The following is a 20,722-nucleotide window of genomic DNA, read 5'->3' on the forward strand; positions in this document are numbered from 1 at the left end:
ACACAGCTAGGACTTTGTGTCCCTTACTATGGACGATGCACAAGGCCCAACACAATGTGTGCACTCAATTTATGCCTGCATCTGAGTTAGTTCTTATATTTAGTTAAACATGTTTTATATAACAGTTAGTGCTAGTTTAGCCCAAAAATGCAGAAGTCTTTAAGCAAATCTCATTATACCTCTCACTGTCTCTCCCATCTAACCTATTTTAACTATGATTTTCGTTTTTGCTTTCATTTTCATCTTTCAAGCCAGCTATCAGGCAGCAAAGCGCAGATTCAGTATAAGTATCCTGACAGATGTATAGCTGATCTAATGTACTAGAACTTATGCATACAGTCGGTGAGGCAACTCTAGCACTATGCTTTCTATGCTGTTAAAAAATGTGTGAACCACAACTTGAATACCCATCGTTACAAATGTTTAAACATGATCATCATTTCCTTAAGTAACTTAAAAAAATGTGCAAGTCAATCGAATACCCCAATTATAATCAATGAAAATCAGCGTGAGGGTACCTCACGCGTGTTGTCATATTTATTTGCACTGCGAAAAATAAAGAATTAAAAAAAAAAAAATGTGCTGGGTAGTTAAGGGGTTAACAGAGCAGGAGTTAAATGAAACAGATTGTGCAATAAGAAAAGCTATTTTTCAGGAAGTGTGAATAGAGGCTCTGTGACTCTCAGCCAGGGCAGGTGTGGCTAGCACTACAAAAAAAAGTGATTTAACTCAAAAATAATAATAATTACAAAAATAATAATGAAACCGCATGGGGCATGATGTATACACCAATACCACTCTCACATAAAGCTTGCAATACCCTTGTCCTCTTATCCATAGTTCAGGTTTACTGAATAAAAAACCCACAGTAACCAATCTCAATATATTGAAAAACAAAAAAGGAAGGGAAAAAAAAAATGTAATTGAGCTACTGCAAGAAATGGTTTAAGCAAAAGTATACATTTAATTAACAAGAAAACATACAGCAAACTAGATGAAAACTTGTAATCTCTTTATTCTTTTAAATTATGATTTACAATGCTTTGATTAATAGACAAAATAGCATACCAGGACAGAAATGTAAAGGAATTAACAAAGGAAAAAGGAAAATAGAAAAGAACTTACAACCCAGTTTCTCCCCCCCGAAACACAAATATCTTTATATTTCAAAAACAATAATACAGGAGTTTTGGACACTACACATTTGAAATCACCTCAGCACTCTATTTAAAAAAAAACAAAAACATTTTTGCAGAAGTTGATTTTCATCAAATGTAAATGGTCAGCCTTTCTTTCTGACCACTTCATGCCAGGTGTTTGAAAGTAGGCAGCAGTTTGGTGCAATCAGACTAATAAACGTAGCTCTTAAAACTCAAGACAGATATGGAGAATGGAGTATGATACAATGCAATAACTGTGCTAAAAGTTTAGTTTGCTTATTGCAGACTTCTTTTTAAACTCCGTAGCAAGGAATTTTTAAAGCCATCGTACTTTTTATTGTGGTGGGAAGTAAGGCTGCTGTGGGTATGGGTAGCCAGGCTGCTGAGTTGGATACGGCGCTTGTCCAGATTGTGGTTGGTACATATATGGAGGAATGGCTTGTTGGCCATACATATATGGGTTGTAACCAACTGGCATATGCATTCCATAATATCTGTTAAACAAAAAAAAAGAAAAATATATAAATTACACAAATAGACATTGTTATACTTAGACTACTGATCATTATATATTCATTTATGCTGCATCAACCCGACAATATTACTTACTGCTTTACATGCCATAAATCAAAACAATAGCTTACCCTGTAAATCCAGGGTAGGATGGGAAAGGGGGCCCTTGTGCCTGTGTAGGTAGTGTGTTGGAGGGAGCTTGTGAAGGAATTGGAGCTGATGCAGCGGTTGCGATTTCTGGATTATTCATTTGAGCTGCACTAACTGGAGTAGGAGCTGGAGCAGAGGCAGGTACTGATGGTGGAGGAGGGCGTGGAGGTGGTTGTTTACCAGACTAAAGGAGGGAAAAAAATATCAAGGAATCATTACACAATTTTCTAAGTCTGCTAAACAATCACACAATTAAAAATAATCAATGCGTCAAGTTAGAATGTATTGATCATACAGTGTAAACAAAATCAATAATTTGCTATCACACCTCCCACTTCTGCATTGCAAAATAAATTACCCATTATGGTAAAAATACATTTGCCACTACATCCACTATATTCTAAAATACACATTAATAGATGTGCATCTCTATATTCTACAAAAATAAATTTGCAAATAAAGCTATCTATGCATGTTACCTTTACAAACAAATACTTTGGCTGGGTAATAAAGTAGTAGGACTTCCCCATTGTAATGTAAGTTGTAATGGGGATGAAGAGAAAAAAAACAAGATTATTTTCTTTATGAAGTAGATCTTTTAGACGTGTTTAATTTGGCCATTTTGCTACTCAACTCTGCAAAATGTATAATATTAATATTGTTAACATACACACACAATCCTGATGTATGTAAATGGAGTTGAAAAAAATCATCATCAACTACATATGTACCAGAATAGCAATATGCTTCCAAAGAGCTATATAAAAGCAGATTAAGCAGATACAGTTTACACTACAGTCACCAGAACAACTACAGCTTCTTGTATTTATTCTGTTGAGTTTAATCAGTCCCCACTGACATTCAGTGTTTCCACCCTCTACATGGAGACACTGAACTTTCTTCGTAAAGATGCATTGATTCAATGCATCTCTATGAGGAGAAGCTGATGGGTCAGGGTGGAGTTTGGCTCAGCCTTCTGCCCCATTTACTTGGCAAACTCAGTCAGTTTAATGGGAAAGCATTGTGATTGGCTCAGATCATCACTTCTGATGATGTCATCCAAGTAGACCAATTAGGGGCAGAGCCAGCACCATCAGACTGGAATAAAGATAATATTTTACTATATTTAGGGGGGTAAGTGGGCTAGTATTTTTAACACTATAGGGTCAGGAATACATTTAATTCCTGTACCTTTAATTATCCCCTAAACTGAACACGAGCTAATATGCACTCATAGAAAGAAGGAGATGTGTTTGACAAACTTGCTTTAAATCTAGGAGCCAGCTAAAAAAAAAGTTAGGTACCATTTTTTTCCCCCAACGAAAAAAAATACAATTCTTAAAGGGACACTATAGTCGCCAGAACTACTACAGCTTAATGTAGTGGTCGGTGTCTATAGATTGTCCCTGCAGGCTTTTCAAAGTAAACTGTCTTTTCAGAGAAAAGACAGTGTTTACATTGCTGCCTAGTAACACCTCTAGTGGCCGTCACTCAAACGTCCACTAAAGTGTGTCCTATCTCAGTGCCGCACAACGTGCAGCATCTACATTTAGCGTCTCCACGCTATGCATTGAGGCACTGAACATTCCCTATAGAGATGCATTGATGTATTGCAGCTCTACAAGGAGATGCCGATTGGTTATTGATCTCAGCTATGGAGGCTTGCCAGCTGCAGTGAGAACGGCATAGCGTTGCAAAAAAGGTGAGTAAGAACATTCCTATGCGAAGGGGGCTGGTGACCTAAACGCACACACTCGGACAGAGACACTGACATACACATACACTGACAGGCTGGCTCTGAGGAATGGCAGCGGGCTGACCGGTTTAGAGCAAAGTGGGTGGGCAGGCTTGGAGGAAGGCGGGGCGGGGGAGGGGGGTTAGGCGGCAAGCTGGCAGTCTTTATATACTGCTCTTCCAGCTTGCAATTCCCCTGTAGGAGAAGGAAATGAGCGTGCTGACCATTACCAGGTGCCAGGGTAAAATTCTTAGTCGCCATGGCAAACTGGCGCCTGGCATTTGTCGAGCCCTGATCTAAGGGGAGGTGCTACATTGCAAAAACTGCGAAAACAAGGCTTTTTGCTAAACTAATGAGATTTGAATTTGGAGAGGAAAAAAATTGCATGAACAAAAAGCCAGAACCTATGAAATTAAATTGGGTCTGTCCCCAGTGTCCTTTTAAGGGATCTGGGCTTCAGAAATTCTTTTTGACCTTGCTTTAGTGATCATTGATAAAAATAAATTCTGACGGACAGTGTAAGTGCACTCAAACATAGCAGCCACGCCATCAGAGATGTTTCAAACTTACCTTGGGCTTGGCGGGCAGCTACCCTGTCTCCCTCCATGCCGGTCCCCAACGGGTGAGACGCTTTTATAAGAAACTTACTTTTGCCCACATCAAAGATGGCATCTATGACGTTATGCTGCACGCACATTTTGGGGTCAGAGAGCCAATTACAGCCTAAGGAGGGTTATTTAAACCCAAATTACCTTTTTGTCAGTGCCCTGTCGTGGTTTCCACTAGCTGGTTATCTGAGAGTGTGTTCCTGATTGCGCTTTTCTGGTATTTGACGTCCCTGATTTCTGGTATCCTTGACTTCTGGCTTTCCTCATCATTGTGTCCCTGACTTCGGCAAGTATTTTGACTATTCTCAGGTACGTTAAGTCCGGCCATTCTACGGTCCAGTTAGATGTTATCCTTAGTCCTAGGTGTGATACTATTCTGCGTGCTGGATCAACTGTAATCCTGACACCTGTGGGCTATGGTCTACTCGAAAACCTAGAACTGCTGCTAAATTAATTTATAAACTCAGACACACATAGTCTGTGTATATGTAGTTATGACATGTTCTCACTATACAAATGTTGCTTCATATAAAGTATGTACATGACATGCTAAACATGTCCTCTTCTTGTCCTAGTTTTATACAATTTTAGGTTGTTGTAGCATTCAAAGATATAGTTATATGTATATAAATAGTTACCTACATAAACAGACTATGATGATAGACTTTTCTGTTGGTCCACTTATCAGCCATTAACAATATTATGATCTTGTGGATATTTCGACAGAGTAAATACTAGAATAGCTTTCTATGTAAAGGAATGAAAGCTAATTTAAAGTTGAAGGCTAAGAACATGGAGTTCGTTCTTTCACACATCCTTTCCAACTGCTGATCCAAAATAAGGTAAAAAAATAAATAAATTGGGATTTCTCCCTGTAAGAACAGGCTGCTGTATAACATCTTATCTAGTATTGCTAAACTAGTATTGCACTGTAATTATTTACAAAAATATCAGTTAATGTCCGATACCAGTGCAAACGGAAACTGAATGCTACCTGAAAAAAATATATATCTTCAGCATGATTGTGACTACAGCTAAAAGTTCTGCTAGATCAGAGAAAATAATTTATATGACGAAAATGAAAAGGCTTTAAATTTGGGCTAACAAAAACGGTAGTATATACATTTTTATACATGGAAAGTATATGTACAAGGAAAGTATAAGTACAAAGTAGACCATGAAAAAAAAAAAATAAAAGAAGCCAATAAACCAAAGCTACAAACTACAGTTAGTATAAATTAAAAGAAATTAAAGGTATTAAATTGAAAGAAAAACAAACTTGAAATACACATTTAAGGGTATGCCTTGCCACTGTAATGCTGAAGATATATACACACACTATAAAATAATGTATTTTTACCCTACAATTAGTATTTGTGTTTGAGCAGCAATCCATTAATCTTTGTAGATTTGTAATGTTATATAGAATAAACACTGCATGCTATTCTCACAGGACTGGAGCAGAAAACTTGATAGTTTTAATTTCAAACAAGGACAATGATTAATGATTACATAAGTTGGGCAGATGCCCAAGAGGAATAAGAAAATAGGTTATATTTATAGGTATACAGAAAATTTTAAATGACAACCATTTGAGAATTCATAAAGAAACATCTTTAAAAAAAACAAAAAAAAAACAGATAAATAACTTTACTCCATTGAATTCAAGTTCTCAGTTTTTCATTTGAACCCTATCTCAATGCAATCCCAATAATTAAATGATCCAGGGGACTAGGTACGGTTTTCTAGAAAGATCCAAACACAATAAGGAGTTTCCAAGAGAAATGGAATATAGTACTCAAAATGAATTCTGATGTTACAGTAAATAGACACACACTGAGTTGTTAAAAAACTGACATTGAAAATGATACTTACAAAGACAGTACGGGGTGCAGGTGTTGGAATACTTGAAGACGCACTAGCAGTGGTTGATGGTGTTGTCTGATAGCTTGGTGCAACAGGAAATGATGGTGCACTTGGTTCTCTTGCAATACTTTGTTGTAAATCTCTGCAGAATACAAGTCAAACATTCATAAACTTTATCTTAAACAAATCTGTACAATACTTGTGTGGTTTAAATCACATTTAACCAGAAACATTGAAAGCGATGACTAAATATGTAGTTTTCATGTTTTTCTGCCATAAAGCAGCTTATAAAGAATTAGACTAATATACTGAAAAAAAGTCCTTGCAGTTTCTGCTGTTGATCGAAAAGAAGCTGAAAAAAACAATTTGAAACAATTCACAAACTGATTTTAAGGATTGTATTTTTAACTACATTCAATGCTTTTCTATGGGGTTTTCACTTACGCCGGATGTCCTCATGCATAGCGTGAGGACATCCAGCGCCAGTTAGGCGACCTAAAGTCTGGTAAGTTCCTGGAAGCGTCTCTAGTGGCTGTCTGGTTGCCTTTAATATAAACACATCCCTTTAGTAGGGATTGACCGATATTGATTTTTTAGAGCCGATACCGATACCGATATTCTGTGAGCTTTCAGGCCGATAGCCAATATAATTTGCCGATATTCTGTACATTTACCATTTTGGAAAATAAAAACTATTTCTAAAGGTAAATGCACAAAATATACATGCCACGTGTAGTGGATGCAGTGTGTTTAGACAGGGGAGCTGTGTATGTTTGTGTAGTGTGTGTGTAGGGGATGCAGTGTTTGTTTAGTGTGTGTGTAGTGGATGCAGTGTGTGTAGTGGATGCAGTGTGTGTTTGTGTAGTGTGAGTGTTGTGGATGCAGTGTGTGTGTTGTGGATGCAGTGTGTGTGTTGTGGATGCAGTGTGTGTTTGTGTAGTGGATGCAGTGTGTATTTGTCTAGTGTGTTTGTGTAGTGTGTGGGTAGTGTGTATGCTGTATATACTAAATGCAAAGTGTGTGTGTTTGTGTAGTGTGTGTATATAAGGAATGCAGAGTGTGTGTATTTGTGTAGTGTGTGTATAGTGAATGTAGTGTGTTTATATAGTGTATGTATAGAATGCAGAGTGTGAGTGTAGTGTGCATTATATAAACACACTACACAAACACACTGAATTATATAAACACACTACACAAACACACACTGAATTATATAAACACACTACACAAACACACTGTGTATATAATGCAGTGTGTTTGTATAGTGTGTGTATAATGCAGTGTGTTTGTATAGTGTGTGTATAATGCAGTGTGTTTGTATAGTGTGTGTGTATATAATGCAGTGTGTGTCTATACAAACACACACACTATACAAACACACACTGCATTATATAAACACACTATTCAACACACTGAATTATATACACAGTGTGTTTGTGTAGTGTATGTGTATAATAATAGAGTGTGTGTGTGTGTGAGGGGGCATTTTTATTAAAACAAATTTTTTTATATTAAATAATTTTTTTTTTATATGTTTCATTATTAATATTTATTTTTTGTTGTCCCCCCTCCCTGTTTGTTGCCTTGCCAGGGAGGGGGGTCCAGTCAGTGGCATTGGCTTAGCTGTGGGGGTGGGTGGGGGCGGGCAGCAAGCGTTTACTCACCTCCCATTAGCTCCTCCAGCTCCCCAGTGTAAATCTCGCGAGACCCGCGGCCGTCAGAGCTGGCCGCGGGTCTCGCGAGATTTACACTGGGGAGCTGGAGTAGCTGCTGGGAGGTGAGTAAACGCTTGCTGCCCGCCCCCCCAGGACCGCCGGGCTTGTAATGAGCCTGGCGGTCCTGGGAGGTATTATAGGCAATATCGGTATCCCTATTGGCCGATACCGATATTGCCGAAAATACCGAATATTGGCCGATTATATCGGTAAAACCGATAATCGGTCGATCCCTATTATTTAGTAAGATTCCATCAAACTGGACTTCTCCAACTCCATTTAAAAACAAGAATAGAACTTGAATGCTAGAAGATATACCCTCAAAGAAAAAAATATGAGTGTTATTTGTTCTTTATATGAAATATTGCAGTGTATTACCTGTAGATCTAGATCTGCAGCTACTGCAAGCCCTTTTTCCTCAGAATAGACTTTCTGGGGCTGTACAATCATAGATCATAGATTAAGAAGTCTTTGTAAGGCAGGTGCACTAGCAATTGAAAGCCTCTTTGAGATTAGCGCCGCGTAGCTAAAGTACCAGGACTTAACTGTACCAATTGGCTTAATTATTATTATTTTTTATTTTTTTTAAAGGCCAATCTTAAATTTAAACAAAAAACCAACAACATTAAAATGAAAAAATATTTAGGAATTATTTTCCAAAGTAAATATTTCTTAAATGGTTACTTCAAGCAATTATTTGGTGTGCTAACGGTGGTAGGAATCTGTATGTGCTGCGTTCTGCTTGATATATAGAGAACTCTATACCTGTGTGCTGGGGGTTAGTTACATCCCTGGTACACGTGACTTAGGCATCCTGTAACACTGTTCTGGACTAATGTAAATTCTGTGCATAAAATATACCCCTGGGTCACACGCACTGCACCAAACATATTGAGCTTCTCCCCTGCAAGCAGAGGCTGTAAGGGAAAGAGTGGATGTCCCACTCCCTCAATTACACAAGCCCTCCCCGCCTTCCTATCAGTTAATGGTCACTTTTTGGGGGGTTTCCTCCCTCCTTTGCTCATGAGCCAGTGAAAAGGTCCAATCACAGGTTCTCTTTTACTAGCTGTATTCCTGATCTTTCCTCTCTCTCTCACTGAACACCTGAGAAAAGGGACTAAGCTGCTGGTAGTACAACCAAGAACACAGAGGGTATTACTACTACTTCTGTTTTACTCCTCTGAGTCAGCAACAGGGAATACAGAAACTATTAATGCCAAATTACACTAGTATGCATACAAAATTGTTTACCTATACAAAGAAATATAAAAATTAAAATCATCCATTGGCTTGCAGTGGCAAGTAAATATAAGGCCTGGCTTGAAGCATAGGACAACAAATTTTAAGTCCTGTATTACTTACTTTAACAATTCATCTCTCTCTGTTTTGCGTGCAAAAACAATATCACTGCATTTGCCTTGGAACTTCAGCAAAATTTCTGTCAAATCATTGTAAAACTACAAGAAAAATAAGAACATTTGCAAATACATTAATTTACATTTCACAAAGTTTTTTTGCATTTATTTTGCACTAACATATCCACAGTAGCTTTTAGCAGATCACTGGGATTTTAAAGTCATCCATGCAAAAACCACAACAGTGAAAACTTTAAGAGACTCATTATGCACTTAAGCTTGCTGAAGTGCTTTAAGAGTTAACTGCATGATTTCACAAAATACTGATTTCAAGAGAGGGAGGCTGGTTGTACCTCCTAAAAAATAAAGATTGATTGTGCCAATGAGATGTGTGTGAGAATGTGTGCATTCCCCTTCAGCCACTTACCTTAATCCAGCGCCGGGCTCCCTCTGTGCTGGTGACCTCTCCTCCGTCGTCAGCTCCCGAGTGGAGCCAAATGTGCATGCACGGCCAGAGCCGCACGCGCATTCAAACCGCCCATGGACCGTTTTCCTATGGACGTTCTGTGTGCTCAGGAAGACAGCCACTGGAGGCTGGATTAACCCTGCAATGTAAACATAGCAGTTTCTCTGAAACTGCTATGTTTACAGCTGCAGGGCAAATACCTGGGGGACCTTGCACCCAGACCACTTCATTGAGCTGAAGTGGTCTGGGTGACAATAGTGGTCCTTTAAGAAAACTGTTTAAAACAAGTCCTATATTACCATCAGAGTGGCATATCCTGCAATGTCAATCAATTTCTGAACGACTAGAGTATTTTTTATTTAATTCTTGACTTTCAACAATGCCCTTGTGAGTCTTGGTCAAGTCTCCCCTTTTTTAACCCCTTAAGAACCAAACGTCTGGAATAAAAGAGAATCATGACATGTCACACATATCATGTGTCCTTAAGGGGTTAAGCAAATGGATAAACAAATTCCATATTAAGATTTTTTAATAGGTCACAGAACTGACGAAAAACAGATTATTAAATGTTATGTAAACCAGCAACCCCTATTGGCAAAAAGGGCATTCTAAATCAAAAGATGCAGCATTGGCATAAAAATTGTTAGACTTGGTGGGTCTCATGTGTTGATGAAACCCCTCAAGGCATGGTAAGCAACTTATTCCACATCTAGATTAGCCTGTAATGCATGGTCTATCTGGCAGTATCACAGTATTTACAAAGCATTTCTCTATTGCCATTGTTCTGCATAGAATATGTGAAATAACCTAAAGAATTTGCATGTTTGTACAAGTCTGCATATATCTGCATTGCATAAGTCAGGGTGCTAAGTTTTGAGACCCAATCCCCTTCCCAACATTTTGAGCAGTAATATTTGATTGTGTTTTTGTGTTAGCCTGTGCTGCTAGATTTTTTATATAGTTTGGTTGTGCCACCACAAGTTTAATGCAATACTGATAGTGGTTAGCCTTGGGTGGAAATAAAGTAGTGTGTGGTAATTTCATTATTAAGAAAGTTTAACCAAGTCAATGCAGTGGAAATGCCTCTTGTGGTAGTCGGAAAGATAGCCACTATAAGAGGATTCAACCGAGCAACGCAAAAATTGCAGCTTATAAAAAACTGCAATTGTTATAAATTGCAGGGTGAAAGTGACAGAACCACTGCACCCAGACCACTTCATTGAGAAAAAGTGGTATGGGTGACTATTGTGTTTCTAGAAGTCTAGATGGGAAAAACAAAATTATAAGAACATCTCCAAGTTAGCAGATATCTAAGAAATGTAAAATAAGATATGTATTCCTCCATGTATGTAGTAAAAGGCTTGTATGCCTATTCTTTGTGGAAGGGATTATTTGCATGCTGCAAGAATGCTGCAAGAATGCTGCTTCACGTAAAGGTACAATAATAACTCTGTTAAAAATAGCCAGACCCCTTCTCGAAGGTCTTCCACTATATCTTTAATTATGCATCTAATAATTTAGCAATTGGATTTCACTCTCTGTGCCTCAGTTGATATGAACCTTTCTCATGCAGGTTTACCAATGTGAAAGCAATGATAGGGTGAGCGTGTTGGCTAATGCTGAAAAAAGTTTCACTAAACAAAAAGGTATGAAAGGGCAAATTAAAGCATTAAAATTGCAATGCTTATATAAAAAATTTTGTGATAGATTTTATATAAAAATTATGGACTCTCCCTAAGATATCAGCGAATAAATGCCAACCATAACACATGCAGAGAGTCAAAAATGCATGTATCATAAAAAAACATTCCAAAGTAATTTGACAATATCAGTGGAGCTACGGTCATCTGCTCTTCACCTAGCTTTTGGCAGGTCTTATCCTATGGTGCTCAAAATAAAACCATGTAAAAAAAAAAAAAAAAAAAAAAATACAAAAACCCACAAAAAAAGCAAATAGTAACAAAACATCCCAGCATATAAAGTGTAAAATCTATGACACAAACTGTGTTTACATAGGTTATAAACAAAGTTTGCAGATTTAAAAAAAAAATAAAAAATCTCCAACTTAAAAAAAAAGTAAAATAACCTTTGTGCCTTCTTTCAAATTTGCTACAAGTTCAATGTAGTTGTCATGTCCTACAGCAAGTTTTTTCAAGACTTCTTCTCTGAGATTAGCTTCACTATTTGATTGTTTCATTTTTGAAAACTCTTGGTAAGAAATCTGTAACAACAAAATACAGGATAATATTTATATAGAAAATACAAACATTTTGCAGGCAGAAATAAAACCTGGACAATTAAAAGGACACTCATTTACTACAACAATGTATTGTACATCTGTCCCTGTCTTCTTGTTTCACCCCTTAAGGAATCAAACTAAATCAAACTAAAACATAAACAAAACTTGGAATTTGACTATATGTCTGTTCAAACGTAATTCATCTCTTTCATATTAACTGCTTAAGGACACAGCTTTAGAAGATGAACATACCCTTAAGGACACAAGCAATTTTTGCATTTTTGCGGTTTGTGTTTAACTGCAATTTGCATCTCTCTCATTTATTGTACTAACACATTATATACCGATTTTTAGACAACAAAAGGGGCTTCAATTTGATGTGACATATACATATATAAATTCTCATTTATTTAAAAAAAGAAAAAAATGCAAATTAATGGGGGGAAAAACAAAAAAAAATGCTTTCCCCCCCACGTTTTGACAATAATATGGGCGTAATATGTCCAGCTTAGGAAAAGTAATTCAAAATCAATTCATTTGTGTGTCTTGATTAACAAAGTACATAATATGTGTAGGATTTCAGTTTATTTTTAAAGTTACAGGTGACAAACTACAAGGTCTAAAATAAAATTTCAATGTGAAAATTTTAGAAGTTGGTATGTTTGTCTTGGAAGACAAACACAATTGCCACACAAAAGAATATATTTATATTAAGTAGACATCACAGGCTATTTACCCAAGGTTATTTTGACACTCTTTACGTAGCCATTTCACTGTCAATCTCTGCTAAATATTGGAGTAAAATTGTGTTCTCTCTCTATTTTGGCATGTATACATATAACATGGTTTTTGTAATGTGTATTTTGTAAAGCTAGTGTGTGCTTTCCCTGTACAGAACCTCATATTGTGTTCAGTTACATCTGCTGAGTACAACAATTCCCCTATTGTATACCTTTGCCACTATTCTGTGAAGCTACAATGCCATGTAGGAGGCCATGCTATTTCAATTTCTATAGTTGGAAGTTTCACACATGGTCATGTCTGATTTAGTGGCATTATAGCCATTTGACTGTTCAAATAACCCCACAAAGACCTTCCATTTGAGAAAGCAGACACTCCATTTTATCGTATTAGGCATTTATTATACCTTAACTTGCCACTATTTATTCACCAATATATTTTTTTACATACATGTTGCATTTTCGCTGGGTGTTTCGTACATTTGATAAGTGCCACTGTCATAAATTCCCCCTAAGTATGCTCAGTTACCTCTTCTGAGTAAAACAATAAGCCCAATGTATGACCTATACACTATTTTGTGAAGTTACAGTGCTGTAAAAGAGACGTGACAAGTTCAGGTTTTTAAGTGTGAATTTACACAGAGGATTTTAATGGGTCCGTATTCTATTTTGAAATATGTTAGCAGGCTGCTTTAAAACTACCCCAAAAAGGCATACTATTTCTTAAAGAAGACATCCCAGGGTAGTTCAAAAGGCATATTTTGAACCTTAGCGTGAAATCATTTTTCCGCTAGCTTGTATCAAGTGTAGTGGTAATAAGCATTTTTTTCTGCCTTTTTGACACACATAGAGAGTTTGTACTTTATATTTTGCAAACCTTATGTGTGCTAGGAATTTTTACACCTGGTCCATGCCCCACTTTGGATTTTTTTTTAATAGGTTGTGTTTTCCAGTTAGCTAGCCTGTACCAAGTGTAGAGGTAATACGCATTTTTTCCCCTTTTCCAAAAAGTTTTTTTTTAACTTTTAAAAAGTGTTTTTTTTAGCTTTTAACAATTTGACTATTTTAAAACTCTCTTTAAACTTTTCAAAGGTTTTTTATTCACTTTTGATTTTTTTTCTGTTAACCCCTAACTAGCCTAAGCGTAAATCCCCCAATTTCCTCACTAACTTCTACCCACCCTAGCTAAAACATTTTACAAATATTTAACCCCTTCCCGACCGGTGACGGAAATTTTCCGTCAACCTTGTCCTTCAGTTAAGGACCGTTGACGGAAAAAATCCGTCATTTACTAAAGTTAAAACAGATCGCCGCAATCGCGGCGATCGCGGGGTTAACGGTGCTCCGGTCTGCCTCTGTATTAGAGGCAGACCGGGAGCACCCGATCGGGCTGCCCCAGCACCCGATCGGGCTGCCCCAGCACCGGTGCTCGCTCTGACAGCATGTCAGAGCGAGCACATGTGCTCCAAATACTTACCTTCCGCCTCCCTGTACTTCCGGGTTCTGTGTTAAGTGCGGGGAGACGGATCTTCACTGATCCTTCCCCCTGGTGGAAAAAAAAAAAATTAAAGTTAAATCCCACCCCCCCGTTCCCCTGTTTTAATAAAATTAACCCCTTCCCTGCCAATTGATCACTGACTACAGTGATCAATTGGCAGGGTATACATTTTAATGTCATCTGATTTTTTATTTTGTTTTAACCCGAGGGTTTATTATTTTTTTTAACCCTCAGGGGTTAAATTTATTGTATTAATTAATTTAAATATTTAAAAATTATATATTTAGCTAGCTGGGATGGGTGGAAGTTAGTGGGGAATTGGGTGTTAGGCTAACTAGGGGTTAACGTTAATTTTTTTTAAAATAAGCTTTAAAAAGGTAAAAAAAAATGTTTTTAACTGTTTTAGTAACGTTTAAGTAAAAAAAGAAAATACCACCCCCCTTTACCCAGTCTAAATAAAAATGATCCCCTTCCCTGCCAGTTGATCACTGCCTACAGTGATCAACATACAGATTGCAGTATTATACTGTGATCTAATTTTTTTTTAACCCCTGAGGATTAACTTTTATTTATTTTTTTAACTCTCAGGGGTTCAATTTATTTAATTAATTCATTTAAATATTTTATAATTATATATTTTGCTAGCTGGGGTGGGTGGGAGTTATGGGAAAATGGGGAATTTACTGTTAGTGCTGCTAACTGCTAGTTAGGGGTTAACGGTAAAAGAAAAGTTTAGAAAAAAATGTAAAAGTGTAAAAAGAGTTAAGAAAATGTAAAACATTTAATAATTAAAAAAAAGTTTAAAAACGGGTTTTACAAAGTAAAAAAAGTTTTACAAAGTAAAAAAAGATTTACAAAGTAAAAAAATACATTAAAAATGCTCATTACCACTACACTTGGTACAAGCTAGCGGAAAAATTAGCCCACGCTAAGGTTCAAAATATGCCTTTTGAATTACCCTGGGATGTCTTCTTTAAGGAATGGTATGCCTTTATGGGGTAATTGGATTATTTAGCCTTGTAAAATACTCTAAAATGGGACATGGACACAGCGTAAAAAGTTTGAAAAAAACTGGAATGGCTGTGTCTCAAATGTGCCTCTTCAATGTCCACATATACCTGGCAAAGGTACATACGGGGGTATTGCTGTACTCAGCCGACATAGTTGAGCAACATATTAAGTATTATACAGTCGTAGTACACATAAGGTTTGCAAAATATACTGCGCAAACTCACTTTGTGTGTCAAAAAGGCAGAAAAAATGCGTATTACCACTACACTTGGTACAAGCTAGCGGAAAAATTATCCCACGCTAAGGTTCAAAATATGCCTTTTGAATTGTCCTGGGATGTCTTCTTTAAGAAATGGTATGCCTTTACAGTTTAGTTGTAATATGTAGCCTGCTCAAGTGCCCCAAAGTGGGACACGGACGCATCAAAACCCTCCATGAAAATTCACACTTAAAAACCTGAACTTGTCACGTCTCTTTTACAGCAGTGTAACTTCACAAAATAGTGTCTAGGTCATACATTGGGCATATTGTTTTACTCAGAAGGCTTAGCTGAGCATAATTTGGGGGGTTTGAACTTAGTGGCACATATGAAATGTACAAAATGCCCAGCAAAAACATAATCCATATGTAAAAAAATGCCCAAAATTATATTTTACCACATACTTTGGCATATATTGGTGAAAAAATGGGGGCATGTTAAAGCACAATATGCACCATATGAGATACCCTGAGGTGTCTACTTTTACAAATGGTAGGCCTTTGTGAGGTTTTTTTTTGAACAGTCAAACTGCTATAATACCCCAAATTGAAGCATAGGCCCATTAAATCTGCCTCTCAAAATTCTACTGTAAATGTTGAAACGGACAGGTCTCCTATATGGCACTGTAGCTTCACGAAATAGTGCCAAAGACATACAATGGGGGTACCGTTGTACTCAGCAGAAGTAACTGAACACATAATAAAACCTTGTACAGGAATAGCACACACCAACTTTACAAAATACACATGATAAGTTCTTTGTTGTAAGTTTGTATGCCAAAAAACCCAAAATACTAAATTTTACTCCAATATTTAGCAGAGATTGGCGGTGAAATGGCTACTTAGAAAGTGTCAAAACAACCTTAGGACAATAGCCTGTGATGTCTACTTTATATAAATATATACTTTTGTGTGGCAATTTTGTTTTCTTTTATGGCTATTAAGCTTACAAGACAAACATACCAAATTCTAAAATCGCTCCATATTAAAAGTTTATTTTACTCCTTGTGCTTTGTGACCTGTAACTACCAAAAAAAACTGAAAATGCCAGACACATTATATATTCTGTAAATCAGAACAACTAAATGAATTTATTTTTAATTACTTTCTTTAACCTGCACTAATTAGGCACACATTATTATTGCAAAAATTGTACAAAAAACACAAAATGTTTCCTTTTTTTTGCATTTTTCTGTATTTTTTTTTTAATAATAAATAAGCATTTATATATATATATATATCAAATTAAATATACATCAAATTAAAGCCCTTTCTGTCCTCTAAAAAACAGTATATAATATGCGTCGGTGCAATAAACGAGAGAGATGCAAATTGAACACATACAGCAAGAAAATGCAAAAATTGCTTGCGTCATTAAGCGTAAGACAAGCTTCTAAAGCTGTGTCCTTAAGGGGTTAAGTAACCAACTAAATAAATTTAACCCAGAGAATTTAAAAAAATAAAAAATAAAAATGTTATCCTTCAGGGGTTAAAAAAAACAATTCAGATCACCTTGAAATATGGTTATCTGTATTTTGATCACTGCAGACAGTGATCAAAGGGTAGGGAAGGGGTTCATTTTTTTTCTTTAAAAGAGGTGAGGAGGGGTGGGATTTTATAACAAACTTTTTTTTCTTGCAGAGAGAAGTAGATCAGCACAGATCTGTCTCTCTGCACTTCACAGCTCACACAGAGCTGCAAGGAGACCGATCAGGTTTTACTGCAGCATGTGTGATCGCACACGGAGACACACTACAGGAACATTAACCCCACAATTGTGGCAATCTGGGGTTAATTTTAGTTTTGGACGGAAATTTCCCGTCCTTAAGGGGAGTGCTGCAATGATGGAAAATTTCCATCCAGCGTCCTTAAGGGGTTAAGTGCACCCACACTTATGTAATTTTATTCAGGAGAGATAGGGCTTTCATTTAACATCAAATATTTAGATATTAAACTATTTAATATGAATAAAATATAAAAAAAAAAAAAAAAAAAAAAGAAAGAAATTAAATGTTTTTTTTTTTAGTTCTGCATGAAATTTAACTGTGAATGTCATAATATGGTTTGCTTTTACTGCAATAGAATACACATTTGTATTCAGCGATGTCTCACATGTCAAACAGTACCCCCTATGCACAGGTTTTATGGTATTTTGGGAAGTTACAGGGTCAAATATAGCATGTTACATTTTTTTCACATTGAAATTCACCAGATTGGTGAAGTTGCCTTTGAGACTGTATGGTAGCCCAGGAATGAGAATTACCCCCATGATGGCATACCATTTGCAATAGTAGACAACCCAAGGTTTTGCAAATGGAGTATGTCCAGTCTTTTTTAGTAGGCACATCTCCCCATCGTTTAGAGCCAGGTCCCCAAGGACGGCATTGTAGGCCCGCCATCCTTAAGGGATTAAAGTCTGTCATAGCTGCCATGATTTCTAAAATCGTAACCATAAATCTGCCCCCTTCAGGCAATAGTTTCTCCTCTGCCCTTCAAATTTTAATACAGTGCAAACAATACAAATCCTCCCTTGCCTGGCAGGGAGAGTGACCCTGAGGCAGGTCAGGCAAATGCAGCGGACATTAGTTCAGATCATAGGTTCCCAATTAAATTTTCCCGTGTAACCCATTGACAGTGTATCAACATCGTGGAACCCTCCCTCCCCTAAAAAAAAAAAAAAACACAAACCTATTTTGCGCCATTGCATAAACCTTTCAATTCGCAAATGTTGCAAAGAAAATAATTTAAACTATATACACACACACACTAATTTCTACAGATAATAAACAGATTGGAGTACTTATGAGCTGTGTGTTTGTGTGTAGAGTTGGAGTTTGTATGTAATTGTATCTTTTTAATACAGGGATGTATTTTTATGGAATGTTAGCATTTGCGTGCAGAGGTGTATTTAGATGTAGTGTTGGATTTTAAATGTAGATGTACATTTGTGTATAGTATTTGTGTTTGAGTGTTTCTATATAATTATGGAGTTAGAGTTCAGGGGTATCTTTTTATGTCATGTTTGTGTTTTCAGGAGTTTGTGTTGTGTTGGTGTTTGATTGCTGGGATGTCTACACATGTACTGCCACATATATACTTACATATTAACAAACAGAAACACGCCGACACATACACAGTCATATACACACAAACACAGACACACTGACACGTATACACACACACCTTGACCCACAGATACACAAAGCAGCACATACACAACTTGACACAGATACACGCTGACACAGATGCACACTGTGTGTCAAGGTGTGTGTATGTATCTGTGTGTCCTTGTGTCAGTGTGTGTATCTGTGTGCATGTGACAGTGTGTGCATCTGGGTGTCAGCGTGTATCTGTGTCAAGTTGTGTATGTGCCGCTTTGTGTATCTGTGTGTCAAGGTGTGTATACGTGTCAGTGTGTCTGTGTTTGTGTGTATATGACTGTGTATGTGTCGGCGTGTTTCTGTTTGTTAAACGCTGGTCTAGATATTATATTCATCTTTACAGTCAAGTATTTAAAGGGACACTGAATTTAAAATAGTTGTCGCTTCTTTTAAAAACCTTCTATTAAATACACAGTATACAGAAAGTGGAGGGATACTTTCTATTTAAAGGAGCTGCATCTCAAAAATAACCCTCATGTACTTTTTATAGTTATATCCAGGATTAAGTGAGATTTTTACTACATCTTATTTTTAAAACTATATCCCACCATTGGGAGTATATTTGTTTGCGCAATGTATACTGAACTTGAGGAGTTCTCCTCGAGTTACCTACCATTTTCTGAATTTAAAATAGATTTGTTAAAAAATTAAACCCACTTCTTATCCAACCCTTGAAATGTCTGCCACTCCTCTTCGGAGATTAGCCTCATGTACTTCTGATTTATTTATTTTTTTTACAGAAAGAAGCAATGAATCCAATGATTCTCTCTTGAAAGCACGGACAGCATTCAGTGATGCGCAACATGAAGAATTTCAGTAACAAAGTCTAAATGATGTAATCCCTTTAATAGCGGTCTGCAAGCCTCTAGTGGCATCCTAGGTGATAAAGTATTACATTTGTAAGACTACAGGGAGTTTAATCATAAAAACGACTACATCATAATGTACTGGCTTTGGTACAAAGTGCAGGAGGTTGTGGGACAACATCAGGCTTCATTGAATAGAATTAAAGCCTCTTGATGGGCTGAGCCACTTGCTTATCTGTGCAGAACTCATGGCAAAAAGCTGAATGCAACAACAAGCCAATGGGAGCATTTATAGAGTCACTTTCAACCTTGCAAGGTCACTTCTGAGAGAGAGCTTAGACAATATGGTTGCTTGTCAGGTCGGTGTACATGTAACTCACTCCCAACTTTGGGTGTGCAAATTTTTTACCAACAAAAATTGCCCATTTCTTCTAGATTTATATTGCACAATGTTTCATAATTCCCATTTAAACCAAATTCAATATTAACTATAAAGTATAATTTGCTACCTGTATATTGTTAATAAGCTCTTCCTGCTTCTTTAGGTTTTCCTGCATTTTGTGAGTGTAATTTCCATAGATTCGATCAAGTTCAGTCACAGATATGGCCTCCTCATTAATAGCTCCATCTTGAGCCAAAGCAGTTAGAAATTTGGTTGTCATATCAAAATTGACAGATTTGATGTCATTTTCAAGCTGTTCTCGCTCTCTCTTTACTTCATCCAACTTTGATAACAATGATTTTAGTGTGCTTACGACCTAAAAAACAAAGATATTTGCTTTTTAATTTTCCAAAGCATAATATGCACAGTAATACAACGGCCCTACAAATTATACACAAACACTTACTTTAAAAAAAAACAAAAAAAAACGAGATATATATATTTTTTTAATTCAGCACTGGAAGTATTTTAAATTCCATACATAACACACACCAAAAAAATAAATATATGCTTCCATAGTCTAGATGGCGTAAGATAGGATTATTCACAAAACAAAATTGTTGGGAAATGTGAATAAAAAGACTTTCAAAAGTTTTAGGCTAAAATATCAAAACTGAAAACATAGCAGCTTAGAGCATTTTTCCAATGTAGCTATTTTGGCCTAAAATTCGAAATTCACTTTGAAATACTGACAAAGTGTACAGTACAACTATTTGCCATCTCCTCGAGACTTTTTTAACCTGTATTATTTTGCGAACATCTGAATTTAGCATTTAAAGGACCACTGAAGTCACCCAGGCCATTTTCGTTTAAAGTAACCTGGGTGCATTCCTGTCCTTTTAACATTTAAAGTAAAACATTGCTGTTTTGTATGGATTTAATGCTTTCTTATGCGGAAGCTTGAAGGCACGTGCGGTACCACCATGCATCCACATCAGGTCCTTAATGCACCCCCAGAGGGGCACTGGATTTGACAATGCCAGAGGAGGTATGTCTCCT

General features: G+C 36.7%; 1 protein-coding gene across 2 annotated transcripts in view; it reads right to left on the minus strand.

Moving 5' to 3' along the window:
* Positions 1-995: 995 nt before the first annotated feature.
* The window catches only part of PDCD6IP (programmed cell death 6 interacting protein), a 92,346-nt gene continuing 72,619 nt past the window's right edge, over positions 996-20,722 (minus strand). For both annotated transcript variants that reach the window (XM_063451962.1, XM_063451963.1), the window contains exons 13-18: positions 19,791-20,039; positions 11,655-11,789; positions 9,110-9,204; positions 6,042-6,174; positions 1,805-2,007; positions 996-1,654 (exon numbers count right to left, since the gene is read on the minus strand). In XM_063451962.1, the coding sequence (XP_063308032.1) occupies positions 1,495-1,654; positions 1,805-2,007; positions 6,042-6,174; positions 9,110-9,204; positions 11,655-11,789; positions 19,791-20,039 (975 nt within the window). In that variant the 3' untranslated portion in view covers positions 996-1,494. The remainder of the gene's footprint in view (positions 1,655-1,804; positions 2,008-6,041; positions 6,175-9,109; positions 9,205-11,654; positions 11,790-19,790; positions 20,040-20,722) is intronic.

The sequence above is a fragment of the Pelobates fuscus genome, chromosome 4, assembly GCF_036172605.1.
Source record: "Pelobates fuscus isolate aPelFus1 chromosome 4, aPelFus1.pri, whole genome shotgun sequence".
NCBI lineage: Eukaryota > Metazoa > Chordata > Amphibia > Anura > Pelobatidae > Pelobates > Pelobates fuscus.